A 19,716-nucleotide genomic window follows, 5' to 3' on the forward strand; every position below is an offset into this window, starting at 1 on the left:
AACTTTGGCTTTGACTACTTTTGGACTGAGTCAGTCCAAAACTAGTTGGTATTGAGGGGTTACACCAGGGACCTGTATTAGATAAATAACGACTAATTTGAAAGGTAAATCATTGCAAAGGTAGAATCTAGTAGATTTAAGAGTAAAAGAAAAAAAAAATCGGAACTGCAAATTAGAATATTAAGCCTACATTAATAAAATAAATAAATAAAAAAAATCCTGCTGTAACAACACGTTCTCACTCCCAAAGCGTAACATTTTACGCTAGGTGACAAATCGTCAACATATTACGTTTTCGGCTACCCACCACGTTCCTAAATGACGACCTCGGGAAAATGAGGAATTATGAGAACCGCGTGGACTCAATCTACACATGTTCGCTCTTTTTCTTCAAATCGCTTAGAAACACGCTATTTAACATCATTAAAGTCCTGGTTAAGGTCAGGAAAAAGGTTATGGTTAGGGCGCTGGCTGTGATCTGCTTTCAGCCAGAAGATGGAGTGATGGACACAGAAATCTTGGATTCACTCACTGCTCGAGTTCCTCTGTCTGCTTCAAGCACAGACGTGAACTTAGCACATCTTCCACAGCAAGAAAAGCGGTGCAATGGTGTGAAAGCTGGGATTTAAAAGGTCAGACGAGTTCTTCAGTAAGCTTTTATTTTGAAAGTTTCAGTGCGGGTGGGCGGGTGTGTGCACCCTTGGCACTTTCAGGCAGTTGCGCTGTCGAAACACATCTGGAGAGCGGGTTCGTTATGAATTTGAAACAGGCTGCTTCCTTTGGAAGCGGACAGGATACGTCATAATGGCAGCAGTGTTCATCAGATGTGTCCGCTCCCTGGAATGACATCAGTAAGATATATTTCGATCACGTGTCAGCGTCCCAGAGACAGTTAAGAGATGAAGTTGTAACTGGAGAAGCTTCGTCGCTGTTGTTGGACTGAGCAGTCCGTCAACAGCTGGATGAGGGTTGGAAACATCTGCAGCGCTTATTCCGGAAAATGAAGCAGCAGCTGGATGAATTTGCGCCTCGGTTCCTGAATGGAACATGTCAGGAATGATGCAAGGCAACACCGGCTGTTCTCCAGTCGAGCACGAGAATAACCCTCTCTGATCATTTAGAATAAAACCACTTTAACGTAGCACCAGGTGGATCAGACAGGAATGAGTCGGATTAAAGATTCCTCTGAGGAGCTGCGCTCTCTACCACCAAGACCCCCGAACTTACCTGCAGCTCTCCCAAAGAGACGGTTTGTCAGGCTGGGGAGGAAGACCAGTGATGGCTCTCAGCAGTGAGTATGAAACACGTGCTAACAAATGCGTATTCGTGCAAAATTGTGTTCATATGCACTTTAATTAACAAGTTGTTCACCTGACCAAACTTTTGTCTGCCTCAGTGCACCTTTACTTCTGTCTTCGTGCTTCCTGTCATTTGATTGTATTGTTAGGCATGCTGTCTGAATGTTGTTGTATGCTGTTATGTATTCAATCCTGATGTGTCCTGGAACTTGCGATCCCCTAAGCCACTGGATATAACAAAGCATGAGGTCCACATTCACACTGACAGACTGTCTGTGTATTTGAACTGTGAACTTGACTTTAATTGTAACAAAAACAGATGATCCATGTTGATTGTTCACCTGACAAAACATTTGTATCCCCAAGTGCAAGTTTACTTCTGTCTCTTTCTTCCGATTTGAATGTTTTGTATTTCATGTAATATTAGTCCCAGTCACTGTGAACAGGAACTGATCGGAAATTTTAAACTTCAAGTGACTGAATGGGGTCATTTTTGGCTCAGTCGTGTTTTTACATAGATTTTTAAAATTATACACACATGCATTTGTCAGTCTACTTCTCCTATAGCATTTCACAGTTCAGTTTTCCACTTCTTACTTTTTTCGTAGTGTTTTGCAGTCATCCATGGCAAACAGACCCAGAGTTGTAAGAGTGGTAATGCTTTATAATATAGCCATTTACTAAAAGCACAATCATTAAGTGGAATTTTCAGTTTTCAGTTTTCAGTTTTATTTGTCATATGCAAGTTAGCACAGGGTCAACATTGCAATGAAATGTGTTTGACGAGCAGCAGTCACTCAGCAGCATGATACAGTAGAAGAAAATATAATAAAATATAATAAAATAAAATAATAAAAAATAGAAAAATAGTAAGGAGCAAAATATTAGAGAGACGTGGTAAAAGAGAAAAGATGACTAAATATATATGTATCTATAAATATAAATATATGTACACTAGTGATTAAATAAGAAAATCTTGAAAAGAAATATGACGGGAGGGCAGATGGGATATTGCACAGGAATGAGCAGCAGAAAATTACAGTATTGCACTTTTAAATATAAATATCAATAACAATAAAGTGGAGTGACCAGTGCAGATTAAACAGAGTACTTGTGAAGCTGCAGTTAGCTTCTGAGTGCATCCTGTGGACTGTGTTGTGTGTGTTTAAGTGTTGTGGTTTGGGTGTCGTATGGCTTGGTGGTAAAAACTGTTTTTGAGTCTTGTAGTCCGAGCAGACAGACTCCTGTAACGTCTGCCAGATGGTAACAAGGAGAAGAGCTGATGTGCTGGGTGGCTCTGGTCCTTGATGATGCTGTGTGCTTTACGGAGGCATCGCTGGAGATAAATGTCCTGAATGGCAGGAAGCCTCGTGCCAGTGATGTGCTCTGCTGCCTTCACCACCCTCTGTAGTGATTTACGGCTTGCTGGCAGAGCAGCGTCCGTACCAAACTGTGATGCAGCTGGTCAGCAAGCTCTCAATTGCACACCTGTAAAAATTTGAGGTGATGTTGGCGTTCATGCCAAACTTCCGCAGCCTCCTCAGGAAGTAAAGCCGCTGGCGAGCTTTCCTGATAGCAGTGTCTGTGTGAAGGGTCCAGGAGAAGTCGTCTGTGATGTTGACTCCAAGGAACTTGAAGCTGCTGACCCTTCCGACCTTGACACCGTTGATGTGGATGGGCTGGTGTTCTCTGACTGGTCGTTTCCGGTAGTCCACTATCATCTCTCTAGTTTTGCTGATGTTGAGAGTCAGGTTATTTTCCAGACACCACTCGTACAGTGCCATCACCTCCTCTCTATAGGCCATCATTGCCTGTGATGAGGCCTATGATGGTTGTGTCATCCGCAAACTTGATGATGATGTTGGACTCGTGTTTAGCAACACAGTCGTGTGTGAACAGGGAATATAGGAGGGGGCTAAGCACACAACCCTGTGGCGTATCTGTGTTTAGGATGAGTGGTGAGGAGGTGTGTGACAAAGTGGAGAAGCAGTTGCAATTCTCTCCATTTGTCCCATATGTGTTTACCTTTTTTTTGCACATTGTACACATTATTCTGTTTCTATGTATTTGCTATTATTTGTTATTTGTCAAGTAACATTGCTTCACTCACTATCCCGGGTTTGTTTGTGTAAGCGTTTTGTTGCCGGCAAATCAAACATTCTGCAAATTAAGACAAATACTAAGTTATGTTTCTTTATACTTTATTATGTTACAGATTAAGTCATTTGTTCATACTTACTCTGTTTGTCTTTTCAGTCATCATGAGTGTCAGGTGTGGGGAAACGCCTGCCTGGCATTTCCTCATTTTAAAGTCCTGATCATGTCACACATGACATCGTCAGGTCAAACCAAGTGGAGGGGTTTCTTTTTCCAGAGAGATGCTTCCTTTTGTTTGTGTTAATGTTTAAAGGGATTTGTTGAATGTTTTTCCTTTTGTTAATACTGCCATTTAGTTGTGTAAATGTGCATGTTAGAAGTGTGTAGAGGTTTTGTGTTTTTAGATAATCTGTGTAGAGTTTTAGATCCCTCAGTTGAGTGAGTGGTACTGGCTGGGCAATTGGAGGGAAATTGATGGCCCTATTTAAAGCCAGTCTCTACCAGATGCAGGAGAGAGGAGAGGTGAGCTGTGTCACCAGAGCCATGTTATGTTGAGTTTTGTTAAATGAATTGATTTGGGGGAAGTTTTGTTAAGTTATACATCAAATTAAGTTCACTGCAAATAAATTGCTCACCTTGGAAACCTAAAATGTCTGCATAGTCTGCTTCCCTACCACCTTCCTTGACGTTCGAGTCCGACTACTTCACAAGGTGTGCTTACCAACTAGTGATGGGCAGATGAAGCTTCATGAAGCACTGAAGCTTTTCATCCAGTTGGTTCACCCCAACGCGAAGCTTCTTGAAGCTTCATTTGCTCTAGCAGGACACCTACTGGACGTAAAAATATTCGTTGGCATGAATTTGAAGAGTGTGGCATTTTGCACACAGCCTGTAAATGTCAACAACAAAAGGAGTGTGTAAAACATCTATATTGTAGTGATGGCAGTATACTGTGTATATTTATCCTGGCAGTATGGAAAATGATTATTTGGAAATGCCTAAAATGGAAATGATCATATACTGTGAGGTGAGGTGTGGACAGTGGTTGTGCTTTTGTAACATTGAGGCAAGGACAGTGATTAGTGTTTAGGGGACACATCATTGGTTTTTATTTAAAAACAACAGTTTCTCCACTGTGGCAGGTCGTAGGCGATTTCTTTTTTTTCCAAACTGTCTCTAACTCTCACTAACCGCAACTCTCCATCAAACGCCCACATTTTGAATGGGGTCTGAGGGGTTTATATCGCTGTCATAGCTCGCGGCAAAGTTCGAACCGCTTCCTGAACCAGTCACGTGGTACAGCCGGGCAGCGAGGCTTCGGACGTCATCATTTTCAGCTCCTCCCATAAATGAAGCAAGCCTCGATACGCGCTTCGCGGAAACGCCCCCTCCATTACTCGACACACGCTTCGAAGCCTCGATACAGAACGTCACATCACTATTACCAACTCTCACCACCTGGGGCCTGTTTGTGAGGAAGTTTAGAATCCATCTGCAGATTGGTGTTTCCAGCCCAAGGTCGACGATTTGATGTATATTATTTGAAATTACTATTAATTATATTTAGATACAAATACTTAATGGTAGGTGCACTTGAATAAGTGGGCAACAAGTCAGATTTTGTTAGGAAGCAAAGAAATATTTACACTCTAAGTAAATTTAAGTAGTATGTAAGTAATTTTAACTAATGAATACTTGTTTTCCCACAAAACCATCAGGTACTTGCACACAGCTCAGTTAGGCCATACTTCATATTACTTACAGGATCATTTCTGTCTCCTTTTCTGTAAAATACCTGTAAGTTAGGCAAGGTTATCCCACTCTAAAATACAGCCACACTCTAAAAAGTACAGGGAAATCACACAGTACTTAAAATTACTTATGTAGAACTTAAAATTGTTCTACATATGTAACCACATAAGTTAAATTTACTTACCGCATAATTATTTCTTTGTTTCCTGTAGAATATGACTTGTTACCTTCTTAAGTATTTGTATGTAAATATACTTCTATTGTTATTTCAAATAAAATATATTGAAATATTATTTAATTACAGTTGACAGGCTGCACTATAAACTGTTACTGTAAGATTTACATTTCTTGTACCTTGAGGCAGAGTCATCAATTCTACGCTCATCGTCCACTTTCTTACATACATCTGTTCAACCACTCATTGACACAGATATCTAATCAGACAGTCACACTGCAGGAACTCCATTTAGCCATTTAGCCATAATTAAGGTGACCTACTGAATTTCAAACTGATTATGAATAGGGATAGGGAAGAATGATGATTTAAGTGACTTTAGATGTGGCGTGGAGATTAAAATGAAAATGCCAGAGCTCAGAGGAGAATGGTCAGACTGCTTTGAGCTGATAAGAAGACCACAAACTGAAATAATAGCCACTAATCAAGTGCACAACATATGTAACCTTGAAACAGATGGGTTACACCAGCAGAAGACCACACTGGGTACCAAACCTGTCAGCTAAGACCAGGAAACTCAAACTATAGGTATCATACACAACGAGAGCCATTACAAAAGTATTTCATCATAAAATAAAACGAGGTTTTAAATGAAAGATATTCAGCAAAATTCACCTTGCTCTACAGGGACTTATCCCTTGAAGAAACACAACCATAAAGATGCCAGCAGTGAAGCTGCACTAACACATACATGGACAATGATACTGTCACACTGAAGTTCAGTTCAAAGTTGAAAAAGCTCAGGCAAGTGGTTTTTAATTCAACATGGACACATGAACTTAAGTTTGGTACAGCTAGAGCCTTGCAGTATTGTTGCACACTACTACACACACTACACTATGATGAGCTCAGCTACTGGTGCTCTTCTTGCTTTTTTTAAGACTATTGGCCTGATTCAGAAGCTGAAGACCAAACTGAAAAAAATGCCACTGCGTATTTCTTCTACAAATAAACCCACATTTTGAGCTGAGAGAACTTGAAGGAGCTTTCATTATCCTCTAATGCAACTGCTTATGTGCAACTAGGAGTGCTAAGATTATCAATCAGACATGTAAAATCGTTTATTCCCAAGTGGTGGCGTAACTGCAGAGAACCTTTGAACCATAATGATAAGTAGCTTAGAGGCTCAGTCAGAAGTAAAGCAACACTTGGTTATTTCATTCATGTCCCAAGAGAGCTTAGAGAAGCATGGTGAAGGAAACCAGACAGCACTGCATTACGGTCAGAACGGTATGTGCCTAGCATACGTGCTGCTTTCAAGAATGGACATGATACTTTATGATTAGATTTGCTTTTTCTAATATCTTTGTTTTGGTTCCCTTTTTTTGTGGCTGATGATTGTCTGATTGATTGAAGACACAAACATGTCTTCCTTGATCTTCTGTAAAGGCTGTATCAGTCCTCCAGCTGGTAAGTGTTCAAAATGTTTCTCAAACACTCTTTTTTTTACTTTTTTATTTAGCAGTTCAGCTTCATCCACTGGAAGTTCATCTGCTAGCAGATCTGCTGAGGGCGTGGCCATAAGACAGCCCTGCAAAAGCCGCATTCGTCGGAACACCCACCGCCTCTCAGGTGTCTTTCTCCGCACCCCCACCTCCACCTCAGGCTCCATGGCACTGACTGCAGGACTCAAGTCATCATTGTCTGTCCACACCAGGAAGGGAAGCAGTAGGTCACAGTGACTTTACTTTCTCCCTGCATGTTTACACTCAGGATTTGTTGTGCTAATGCTACAGCTAGTGTTTTTTTAGCACAAATGACTTGTGGCTCTGGGATAAGTGATGATGTGCAAGACGATGACCCAAATGATATCATCAGAGCTATTTTGGCACTAGTTTGCAAGCGCTTTAGATTAATACCAAAATCTTGCATGCAGGCTGAGCCAGTTTAGAAAATAAAAGTCAGAGTAGCTCTGCCTCTGCTGTTTTCATTTTAATAATAATTGTTTTGATTAAATCAAACAATACCACTAAGTTAAACTGGCTGCATCAGTTGTGCAGTTTGTGTTATAAAGAATATTCATTCAGCGGGTCATGGATGTACAGTAAGGGGCTGTGGCTCAGGATGTAGAGCAGGTCATCTACTATCGGAAGGCAGGAAATTTGATTCCTAGCCAGCCAAAGTGTCCTTGGGCAAGATTCTGAACCCGAGTTGCTCCCATTATGTTCACTGGAGTGAGAATGTGAGATAGAGAGCACCTGGATGTAGAAATAAATGCTAGTGTGATTATATAGTGCTTTGAGTGTTCACGTAGAGTAAAAAAGTGCTATATGGGAACCACTGCACTTACTGTACATTAATTTTCACCATATTTTTTCATTACATTGTCCTTCAATTTTTGGAAAGTCACAAAAACAAAGTGCATTCAAATGCAAATATGCATTCTGAAATTGGTTAAAATTGTTTTGAATGACAATCAGCTAAAGAGAAACTGAGGAACCAGCCTAAACTGCATCAGTTAGCATTAAACTTGTTTTACTGCATGCTTTTTTACTAATGCTCCATCAAGGGGGACCTGTTATACTTTTTCAGGCTTCAGGCTGTTCTATCCGCTCAATTTCTGACAGTTATTCTTCTACTCTTGGCTCTATATGATGTGAAGATAGAGTAGATATACCGAAACTGGCCCTGAGCACAGAAGCCCCACCAACCTTCTGTTCAAACCTTTTGTTTTTTAATGGGCAGCAACTCAGAGGAAACCTGACTTAACCTGGCTTCAAGAATGAGGTTAAAAAAAAAGTAAATATAGTATTTACTAAATGTGAATCATACAAAGCTACTCTAGCAGAGTTAAGAATAAAACATGGAGCTCCTTTAATAAAAACTAATTTTTGTAATCACATGTAAAAGTTTGGCCTTTCATCGATAATACCAAACCACAACTGAGTAAAGCATTAAACCTTCCTTCCCTTTCTGCAGTGATCTCTGCAGATGCTTTAATTGCAGAAGACCCATCTGAGCTGTCCAATCAGATAACTGCCCCAGGAATCCTGAAGATCTTTGGAAATGAAATCCTGGAAGGAGCTCACTATAAAAGCGTCCTCGCCACCACGCACTCCAGTGCAAAAGAGCTCGTCAAAGAGGCCCTTGAACGGTGAGACCATGTGTTATCTGGGAACATGCGTCTGCCTGCCATATGTGCCTGCTTTGTGTGTTTGCTCATGAGCCTGGCTGAGTTATGTATATCCATATGCTTCTTCTGCTGGAGCGGAGTTTGTATATCAATGCAGTCAGAATAGTTTTATAGACTGGCTATAGTGCCTGATGAAAGGTTAGTGCATTTATGTTTCTGTGTTTAGTATTGTATATTTCAGATGAACAAAGTTGGTATGACCCGTTGCTCTGTTTGTTATAACTGCAGTATAGTGCACACAGGGCCACTGAGTTAGTATTGCTGAAAAGGACCAGAGAAAACCACAGGCTTGTGTTAAAGACAGCCAGTGTGGCCCAGCTCCGAGGCGGCCTCTAGAGAATCAGTGTCTGTCAGCGTTTGCTTATATTTCAGCCAAAAAACATAATGGGATGATTAATGCAAGCGGTATTCACTTTGTAGAGGAAGGAGTAAATCATGACTCTTTTCTCTTAGTGAAAATAATTCTCTGCAGCAGTGACATTTAAATATGCCATTACTACATTATGCATTTAGTAACGGTTCAGCAAACAGTCTCAAATAATTCTTTTTTTGTGTAATGAAAACAGGTTTATTGTAATATTCATAAGATACTGCTTTGACTACTTCAAAGAAACAGAATAAAAGGAGGGTCTGTTACATCTGGAAGACAAATGTGTCAAAGCTGCATTAATTCCTTTAATGTTGACCATTGACCCATTACAATATGTAAAGTTAAAAATGGTGCCAACAGTGAAGAAACCACTAAGAATCACCCCTAGTTTCTACAGCTTCCATCAATTATACCAAACATTTTAGCCTCTTGGAGCTAATTGTTGAGTTTCTAACAGCCTGAAGCATTTTTTACTTGGTTCACTCCCAGCAAACCCATTTCCAGCTCTTAAAAACCCACTACATGCACGGCAACAAAGGCAGACATAGTTAGCAACTAGCTGGCAAACAAAGTTGGGTTTTAGCATCTTTAAATACAGATATTTCCCTCAGGAGCAAATGGAAATCGAATTAAAGCCCAAAGGAAAGTGAATATTGGATTAACATTCAACAAGCAAGCACAAAACAACTCTAAAGTTAAATATTAATTCTGTTGTATGGACAAATGTGCAACTAGTTGCTAAGAAATCTATGCACACATAATAGTTTGTCAATGGTATGTTAAATTAGTTAGGTTGGATGCCCTCTACATAAAAAGTGAAGCAGGATTAAAGGCTTGAAGATTCAGTTAACAGGCAGTGCTTGCTAACATTAGCAGTAGCGTAATGGCTTAGCAAACAGTAAGTTAGTCAGTTTGACTTATTTGACCTTGTGTTTGTTTGTCTATGAAGGTTTATCAGTCAAAATTACATTGATAAATTGTAAAGTTAGTACAGTACTGTAAGACGCAGACTTTCTTTTAATTTGTAAGTGTTTTTAGCAATAGAGCTCCAGATTTTCTAAAGGTCTTTTAGTTTTTCTCTTGACGTTAGCTGCTGATTCAGTCCCCTCCTTGTACCTGACATTTTCAGAGGAATGTTTCGGGTTTTTTATTTTACTTACTTGTTTACCACTTAACACTGATAAATGAATCATTCAAGCACAAAAACTCATCTAATTCAAGGGATGAATCAGTGTTGTGTCTACACATAATGGACAACTTAGCAAAGAAGAAATTAGTTGCACTTTTACATAGTACTGCATGTAATGTATATAAACACTTATGTGAAAGCAGTTGCTTTTGGTGATGAGCTAATATTGCACTCAAGAACAGTCTCTCTCACTTGTTCAGAGCATTTAAGCATTTTTGAGCTCAGTATAAAGTTTTGCAATTTGCTGTCACTTCTTTTAAGAAATTAGTTTCTAGACACAGCAGAAGGGTGTTTTACGCAAGAAACATTTAATAAACCCACTGTGAAGAAACAAGCATAGTTAGCTGCTAACAAGCGAACGTAAACCTTGAGTGCTTCTGAATGTAATGCTTCGGTTAAAGTCTCAAGAGAATTAATGATATTGTCCATTATTGTTGGCAGAACGGTGAGACAGTCTCAGGAGAAATGTTGCTGCCTACTGTTTTAGTGCTCTGTCTCTGGGTTTGAAAGGATGATAACATGGCTAACTGTGATCTAGGTATGGCCTGAGAAAGGAGGAAGCGGAGTCCTACGTTCTCTGTGACACCATTGGTTCCATTAGTAATCATCCGTGGAGAACAGAAGGTTTCCGAGTACTGGGCGACCATGAAAAACCCCTCCTCCTGCAGTCGCTGTGGAAACCCAGAGATGGTTTGGCAAGACGATTCGAAATCCAGAAGAGAAGTTCAGTAGAGGAGAAGACATCCAAAGAGAAGGATACCATCACTGCTGGTACGCTATAGCCACAGGGCAATAAGGAGTTATCGTTGCACACTATACCACATCCTGAACCAGGGTGCATGCCCTGGAATAGGAGTCTTCACCAGTAAATGAAGCATTGTCAGTGTTAAGCCCAGTTTTAAAGTTCTCACAGTAAAAATGTGGTTTGTTGGCACGTTGTTGTTCCAGTGAAAGTAGGCCAAGCCACATAGGCCAAGCTATATTTTAATAGGTCTACTATTTCTTTTTTTCCTTTCTTTTCAATTTCTGCTGCAAATTTGGGGATCACATTTGCTCTCAGTTCCATTAAAATGTTCTTTAAAACTTTAAATGTAATTGATGTCGCAGACACACTTGTTTAATTAGATTTCTTCCAGTGACACACCCTATCTTTTGTACTTCACTGCTTGCTGCAAAATGCTGTAAAAGATTTACACTGCTACAATATCTAATTGGCCTTACAAAGCATGATGCGACAGAAGAAAAACACCAGAACTTTCCACAGATACCTGACACAAACACTCCGTGGTACTGTAACAGCACTGGCTGGACTATTTTCTACAATCATTTCTACTAAGGGCCCCAGCTGTGGTTGACACAGCTGTGTTCGTAGTGTAAGACTGTGTCCTGTTATGTGTTTTGCTTTTATGAATGGCACAGCTTGTGATGGCCTTCTATCGGTGTCAGCTTGTAGATGCCTGCTGCGGGGGTGACGTTTTTTCTTCTTTTTTTCCATGAGCTCTGTCTTTCTTTCCACTGAGGTCTGTTTCCTGTATGGTGCTTCTCTGTGTTCATCCTGGCATAAACACACCATGGACAAATGACCGAGATTCACACACACCTCACCTTGCTTCAGGAAGAAAAAAAAAAGGGTGTTGCTCTATTACCACATTCCATTAGCCCTGAGCTCTGTATATTTTTACTGCAGCTCAGTTTGGATGTAGTTAGAACGCTATTCCCAGCTCTCTTATTTGTTTATTCATCTCCCTCTCAGGTATCAATGCTCAGGCTCGTAAGCTGCAGAAGAGCCGCTCCAGAGTGACCTCCACCCTCATAGAGAAAACCATGAGCCGGAGCCAGAAACTGTGGAGGAGCAAAAGTGAGATGGACCTCTTAGAGACCAAACACGACACAGATCACGAAAAACGTGTCAAGGATGAAAGCGAGTGCCCGAATCAAACGTCAGTGCAAAGCTTTGAGCATCCAGAACAGAATCACATTCACAGCCTTGCAGCTCCCTCAGAGGGGGCCAAAACAGAGAACCTCTGTCCGTCAAGGCGGAGAGGCGAGCAGGAAGTAGAGGAGTCGGAGAGGGAGGAGACAGAGAGCAGCGACGATAACACCACACAGTACTCTATTCACCCTCCTCACGACTGTCCATACCTGCTACTGCTGCAGGGCTACAACCCCGCGCAGGTATCATATCCAAACACACGCTCTGCATCTGACCCTGAAAAGCAGTTTTCCAATCATATGTCAGCAGCAGTAGGAAACAGCAATGCCTGTCAGTGCTTTGGCTTTTTTACATGTTCGAGTGTTGAAATCGTCCATTTAAAGAGTTTAGTAGCGGGTGAGTGGTGTTTTTATATGATAAAAAACCCCTAAAAAGACAATAGTGTACGTTTAGGGAATGGTCTATCTGATGTCAGTTTTATTTTTTCTGGCAATTTGCCTCTTCGGCCAATAGGACAAGACAGGAAACATGCAGAAAGTGATAATCAAACTGAAAAACTTTTGGTTACACTGTGTACTTTAGCTACTGTTTTATTTACCTCACCTTCAGAACCTTCAGCAACAACCAAGCTTTACTTACCACAGAGGTCATTATTTATATGATCGCACTAAAAAGATTTAGACTAGCAGTGTATTTTACAGTGTCATTGCATTAGCATTACTGATGCACACAAGCTGAATTGGCATTAAAGTGTCATGACAATTCAGCTATTACATAAAGTTTATCTTTATAGTTAAGTAATCAATGCTTTAAAAGTTTCCCAGGGATAAAATTGTGAATTGTGCTCATGAAAGGTGAAACCCAAACTATATTTCAAGTTATTGTTACCACTTAACTTTGATGTCCTCTACTGCTACTGCCAGAGCTCCCTCATTTATTTGTTCTAAAAAGTTGCAATAGCTATCATATTATGTTTACAGAACCAGCAGCATAACAGTACACTACATACAGACCTAAAAAGTGTGTATGTGCAACATTTAAAAAAAATGGTCCTGTTCATAATAACTACACATGTGTTTTTACTTACTGTGTGGAAGTTTGTCCCGGATGCTGAGTTTGGGTAACACTACCAACTGTTCACTCCCACAAAAGAAACAAAAACAAAAAATAATGGCAGACAACAGTATTGGGAAACTCATTTGGTTATTTCCCTTAAATTTTCTTCTTAGGCTTTGCCACTGCTAATCATCTGCATCTGTTTGGGACTTGAGCAATCTGCATTATTTTTATCCATATGCATGGCAAAGATGTAACACTCCTCATTTATCCTGGTCCTGGACCAGCATGATCACTACATTGACCCCCCCAAAGGGGCTCACCTCACACTTCCTAAATATAGCCTGTATGTATAAGATGGACAAGGCCACTGTGAGGTCACCCATTGGTTAGTGAGGTCTCATTCTGAAGCCTCAAGCAAAGCATTTTTCTTGTGTCCCTCTTGGAGCTTAAACCAGACAATTCATTTGGCTTTATATTGTAAGGTAGATCCTACAATAATACATACAGAGAAAAACCCAACAATCATATGACCCCCTATGAGCAAGCACTTTGGTGACAGTGGGAAGGAAAAACTCCCTTTTAACAGGAAGAAACCTCCAGCAGAACCAGGCTCAGGGAGGGGCGGGGCCATCTGCTGTGACTGATTGGGGTGAGAGAAGGAAGACAGGATAAAGACATGCTGTGGAAGAGAGACAGATAAATAACAACTATAATTCAGTTGAGAGAGGTCTGTTAACACACAGTGAGACAAGCAAGTAAAGAACTGTTAGGTAAATGTTTGGCAAGCTTCTCAAACCCTGTAATGTTAACATCTTAAGATGTTTTGAATGGTAACACTTTCTAGGATTAGGATTAGGAAACTGTACTTTTTTGCAGTTGGCCAGAATGGATCTTAACATTTTATCTTGTACTCATAGTTACATTTTCACTATAACAATGATTCTGTTTCCAGTGTTGGGGGTAACGGAATACATGTACCGGCATTACGTATTTAAAATACAAAATATGAGTAACTGTATTCCATTACAGTTACTGTTTAAAAAGGTGGTTATCAGAGTACAGTTACTTTGCGAAATAAAGGGATTACACTGCGATCTTTTCCTGCTTCATATGTTAGGCTATGCCCTCTCTATTTTTGGTAATTCCACGCCGGTGGAAATGCAAACAAAACACACATTGAGAGGCTCTAATGCCTGTGTCTCAATCTCGGGGCCCATGCCACCTCTACTTGCGGCCCACATAATGACGTGAAGAAATATTTTTTTAAAGTATTATTCAAAAAATTATTTAATATGAAGGCAATAGGCAGAGTGTTACAGCCATAGCATGTATGGAACATGTAAATATAATAATAACCACTGCAGCCAAAAAGAGTGCCTGACGAGCCCAGTTGTAAGTAAGCTATTTAGACTTGACTGTACACTGTGTTCGTGTTTTCCTCCGAAACAATAACTTCCGTTGGAGCAGCCTTTCAACGCCTCGCTCTCTCTCTCGTTAGCAAAGTTGACCCAGACAACAAAGTAAAGCTAGTTTTCGGCTACGAGCCCGACATGGAACCCGACATATTAGCCAGAGGTCTCTTTACTACGGTTCGCAGCCGCGGGCCTGTTTTATTTACGCGCCGAATAATTTTCTATACGAAATCGCTGCATAAAGTGCAGCCTCAACTAATGTCCACCCTACTGTTACTCATTTTATATTAAGAGTATTCTGAATCCAAAGTATTCAGAATACGTTACTCTCATTGAGTAACACAATGGAATACGTTGCTGTGTCTTCTATGTCAACTGCTGAGCATGCTAACTTTTGACTGGAATAGGCAGTTTTAGCTTCAGCCTTTTAGCACCATGCAGTTTTCACCAGACAATTTAATGAGTTGTTAAGTTGAAATGCATTTATATAAAATTCATAGAACGAGAACTTGCTTTATCAGTTAGCTAGGTAGATTCTACACTTAAAAACCGCTATAGTCAGTCAGTAGCTCTGCCTCTGTTAGGTGTGGTTAGCTAAAACGATGAGGTATAATTGTTGGGCAAGACTCAGCTAACGGTAAATTTAGACTGCTCTACAGTTTTAGCTGCATGTACGTTGTTTTCAGCTTCTTTAAAAAATATTTCCATATGCAAACCATTACATTTTAAAGTACAGTGTTACATGTGCTGTAAAATCCATTGTTTTCTTAAGTGAAAGTGAGAGGCAGCGGAAAGAATCATTATTGTGAAGGTCAGTGAACAGCACGTAGAAAAACTGTCAGTATAAAAACACTGTTCAGGAAACAGAAGAAGACAAGCCTGGCACTGCTTCCTGACTGATTACCAGTGGTTTTTTAACGGTGGCCAACAGCCGCACACATGCAGGCACACACACACATACACAGATTCTGCAGTGCTTTAGCTCTGCGTCACAGCTCTTTCCCAAAATACCCTTCATAAGAATATAATCATGTACCCCCAAGATATACTATTATAAAGGTTTAAAGAGTTTATTTGTGCATTAATTCAGCTTTAATCTGTCCAGTTGGAAAACACAAGCATCACAAGGGGAATGTCAAACATAATAATCTCTACACACTATGCTTGCCACTCACTGGGGCTAATAAAACATTGTTTGTCTAATCAGGCTTGGATCTAGATTTTAATTCCAGTACCTCCACATGATCAGACTGCTAAGCTTGTTTGAGGGAGACTGTTACATAGCTGATGGTGGACTGACGTAATGCACTAAATTCAATCTTTCTTTTTGTTAGTGATTAACAAAAGGGCTAAAGTGTGTAGTTGTGTCTCCAGATCACAGCACTATCCATAAAATGAACTCAAGCATTACAAAAGCACTCATTACTCAGATTTGAGCCTTTTTTTTATAACATTTTTTACTTCTTTACAGACCAAACAAAGTCAAATAGATGCAGTCTGTTAACATGTTGCAGATATGTTGCTGATTAACCACAAACTGTGTATATAAGATCGATGTAGCCGACTTCACGTTACCCTTTGGTTTGTGAAGTTTGCAGCATGTGTCAGATCAGCATCATTAACTCAGTAATGCTACCACATGAACATAATGGCACTTAGCTCAGTGGACACAAATGTGTGAGGTTTGAAGTGTGTGCTTTTCTTTCTTCTGCTCATAATTTTCTCAAGATTTTTTTAATTGTTGTTTTTTTCCACTGTCTATATAATTGGCAAATAGACAGAAGAAAATGATTCTTGAATGCAAACCTATTACTAGAAAGTCTAACAAGGACATTCAGGCGCTATTTAAGAAGCACCTTGAGCTGATGACAGAGTAACATCTGCAACATCTGTTCAACTTTAATTTTGACGCTATTCTTCAACCGCAACTAGACTGCTGCTGGCTCTTCAGTGATTGATATGCTTTCTTAAACTTGGGCAATCAGAAGATGTATTTTTTCTTTTTTATTAAAGGTACAGTGTGTAAAATCTTTTCTTATCCCTCCAAATTCCCACAGGAGCGCTCGCTGCCATGTATTTTTAATGAATTCATTCCGAGTTTGTGAGAATGCATCAGTTTTTTAGAAGATGTACATATACACTAATCAATGTATATTTATGAGTACAACGGTCTTTTTTTCTACTAAATAATGTCAAAATATTACTTACTGTACCTTTAAATTGTGCTCCCAAGTCTCTGCAATCAAGGTACAAAGAAATTAATCAGACAAAAAAAAAAAAAAAAATCAGTTTTTACCTTCTCTAAAATATAGGTTTAGGGTTAGCATTAATAGTAGTGTTCCACCTACGATGACTTAGACCTCAGAGTTCTGTCTGGAATGTCTATGGCATTCACACCAGTAGCAATTTGCTTTATTGCTGATGGTTGGTTGATAGCGGACATTCCAGACTTCGATTGCCTGGATAACTGGATAACCCTCAAATATATTTACAATCCTGTCATATGGTAATTAAAATATGGTTTGAGCTCAGTGACAGTCACTTCCGTTGCTCGCCTCAAAGTTCAGAAAAGCTGAACCCTACTGAAGTCACTGAATGTCACAGATTTTGTGTCAGCACAGATTTCCATGTTGGCATTGCCTGTGTGGACACACCTTTCTGTTACTAAATGCAGTTTTTTACCACTGTTTATACTCAAGTACAGCATGCTAGCATTCACTGTGCAGACACTTGTCATTGAATTGTATTAAGCAGATCTTTGCATTCTTGTTTTTTAGCTTTCCTACTATCACTAAATCCTCTTCAGGCAACCATTCATAGGCTATATTAGAAGTATTGGAACCTGTCACTGGATCATTGTGCAAGTTCTGATTTGAACCAAAACTATGATCCATTCTAAAGCTTTTGGTGCTTAAACACAGCATGTCTTTATACTGTCTTCCTTCTCTCACCTGAACCGGTCACCAGAGATGGCCCCCCCTCCATGAGCCTGGTTAAGATGGAGGTTTCTTCCTGTTAAAAGGGAGTTTTTAGTTCCCACTGTCGCCAAAGTGCTTGCTCACAGGGGTCATATGATTGTTGGGTTTTTCTCTGTGTGTATTATTGTAGGGTCTACCTTACAATACAGAGCGCCTTGAAGCGACCGTTGTTGTGATTTGGCGCTGTATGAATAAAATTGAATTAAACCAAGTAGATCTGGAAGTTAAATGTAATCAAAGAGCAGGTAAAACCAAAACAATAATACCAAAGTAAAAAAATAAAAATCTCACATGGGAGGTCAGGTAATCATAATGCTTCTTTATATACTAAAAGAAATTCTTTGAGCATGCCTGAACAAAGCACCAGCAGACAACGGCACTGTACAGGGTGTAATACATTTGAGAGAAGATGAGATATAGTGAACTCTTGGTGATTGTTTGGTAACTTGTCATTTATTTCTTCACTCAGGACTTTGTCATCTACCTCCTTGCCAGCCCAAATATTGTTGTTGGTCAACAAAGCGGTCACAAGGAAGGGTCAAAGGCTGATATCCTTCTCTTTGCCGCTGATATTCTTCCGAGACACTGCTACTTCCTTCGCCACAGCGCCGTTGCACCCACTGTTCTCTGCCCGTGTCAGGATGCCGTGGTCACTAAGAATGGAAAAGGGCTGAGAAATGAGGAACCGCTTTGCTCTGGTGATATTATTGGGTTGGGACAGCACTACTTGTTTCTTTTCAAAGACCCTCTAGCTTCAATGCACAAGGTAACAGCAGATTACCTTCACAAGAACCAAAATCTTTTACTTTTAATCAATTTGGATTTTTTCTTATGTGCAAATCCTGCTTCATGTTTCATGTTTCTTGTTTCTTTCTGGAAAATAAAGGAAGTGATCAGTGATGCTCTTGAACCCAGCCTGTCTGCCGCCTCCTGGACTCTAGGTCACACCACCTCTGCAACTACAAGCGAAAAGATCCTCTGTAGCACCTGCATCACCTACCAGAGCCCAAACTGCAAACTGCCCTTGAGCGGAGGGCCTCCATTTCTAAAATCACCTGAAGGCCACAGTCTGACTCTTAGCTATGCAGCTGAAGACGAGGACATTATTGTGAAGGAGATTGTTGCTATGGGGAGCAGTGGAAGCATCAGTGGTAGACCACCATTGACTGTTGCATTCCTGTTGTGCATGTGTGTTCAGTATTCATCAGTTTGTCTTCAAACGTCAGACCTACGCAGGCTCCTGCTGCGTATTGCAAGTGGAGTTCAGAGTGCCATGTGGGTGAGTTGTAGTAAAAAACATATAAGGAGCTCTGCCACATTTTAAAGTGGAGCATAACAACAACAAGCAAAAAAAGTTGCTCCAGATGTGTTCAATGTCAGGAAATCAGAGATTTCATGTTTAAAAAAGGATGTGCACAGGTTAATATTTAAAGAGATCCATAGCTGGTCGCCATGATGTGCTTACACAGTCTTTTTCAATCATCTGCTTCACTGCTAACCAAAGGAGAGGTCACTTTCAAGTGTTGCTGAGTGCATCCAGCACGAGCACACCGAGACCAAAGAGAAAGTGTCTGCAGGGAGAAAATCAGGCTTAAAATTCTGTTCCAAAAGTTAATTTCCCAAAGCAGAACTTTCTTCAGGGAATCATTTCTTAGGAACTCAAACTGCTGTTCACTGTAGCAACCAAGGACTGAATTACTAAATTAAGTTACTATCTGAAGAACAGAGAAATACTGTGTTATATCCCCCAGATGGCTCTGGCTTACAATTTTACCTATTGCTATTTTAAGTCACTCCAAAACTTTTAATCTTGTCGTGCAGGAGCAGACCAAGGAGCTGGCTGCAGTTCAGCCTGAAGTGTAAGCAGAGCTTTCTTTATTTCCCCGACACTAATTATATTACAGTTCACAGAGAACACTGCACAGCTTTCCTCCTGTGTTGCAGTCTCAGGTGCGAAGGTTCAAACCCAGAAGACCCCACTCTTCTCTGCCTCCAAGAGCTGATCCCTGGACTGCACCCCCTAGTGGTGTGGATGTCAAACAGCCTGGAGCTGCTGCAGCTCATTCAGCACCAGCTGCCTCTTATTCTGGAGTGGAGAGCCCAAGAAGAGGAGGAACAAAAGGAGGAACCAGAGAGGGAAGATGATGAGAGCAAGGAAGTAAAGAACTTGGGTTAGTTGTTTAGGTGCTGTAGAGAGCATGTAGCCATAATAATAATTAAAGGGGAGCTATTCTGCTTGTTCTCTGCTGGCATAATTTAA

General features: G+C 40.3%; 1 protein-coding gene and 1 long non-coding RNA gene across 3 annotated transcripts in view; one reads left to right on the top strand and one right to left on the bottom strand.

Annotated features, from left to right (window-relative positions):
- The first annotated feature begins 515 nt into the window (after positions 1-515).
- si:ch211-176g6.2 (ras-associating and dilute domain-containing protein) overlaps positions 516-19,716 on the top strand; it is a 38,658-nt gene continuing 19,457 nt past the window's right edge. Inside the window, exons 1-9 of one of the 2 annotated variants that reach the window (XM_040036807.1) lie at positions 516-1,291; positions 6,845-7,050; positions 8,302-8,476; positions 10,613-10,845; positions 11,828-12,249; positions 17,926-18,222; positions 18,343-18,735; positions 19,278-19,315; positions 19,401-19,627. In XM_040036807.1, the coding sequence (XP_039892741.1) occupies positions 1,164-1,291; positions 6,845-7,050; positions 8,302-8,476; positions 10,613-10,845; positions 11,828-12,249; positions 17,926-18,222; positions 18,343-18,735; positions 19,278-19,315; positions 19,401-19,627 (2,119 nt within the window). In that variant the 5' untranslated portion in view covers positions 516-1,163. The remainder of the gene's footprint in view (positions 1,292-6,844; positions 7,051-8,301; positions 8,477-10,612; positions 10,846-11,827; positions 12,250-17,925; positions 18,223-18,342; positions 18,736-19,277; positions 19,316-19,400; positions 19,628-19,716) is intronic. The other variant, XM_040036808.1, reaches the window with a different exon arrangement.
- On the bottom strand, positions 1,677-17,578 carry LOC120736575. The gene is made up of 3 exons (XR_005696535.1): positions 17,396-17,578; positions 13,640-13,642; positions 1,677-1,687 (listed from the first exon to the last, which is right to left on the bottom strand). It is a non-coding gene; the product is annotated as an uncharacterized LOC120736575 (long non-coding RNA).

The sequence above is a fragment of the Simochromis diagramma genome, unplaced genomic scaffold (genome assembly GCF_900408965.1).
Source record: "Simochromis diagramma unplaced genomic scaffold, fSimDia1.1 OVJJ01000371.1, whole genome shotgun sequence".
In the NCBI taxonomy this organism is placed as follows: Eukaryota; Metazoa; Chordata; class Actinopteri; order Cichliformes; family Cichlidae; genus Simochromis; species Simochromis diagramma.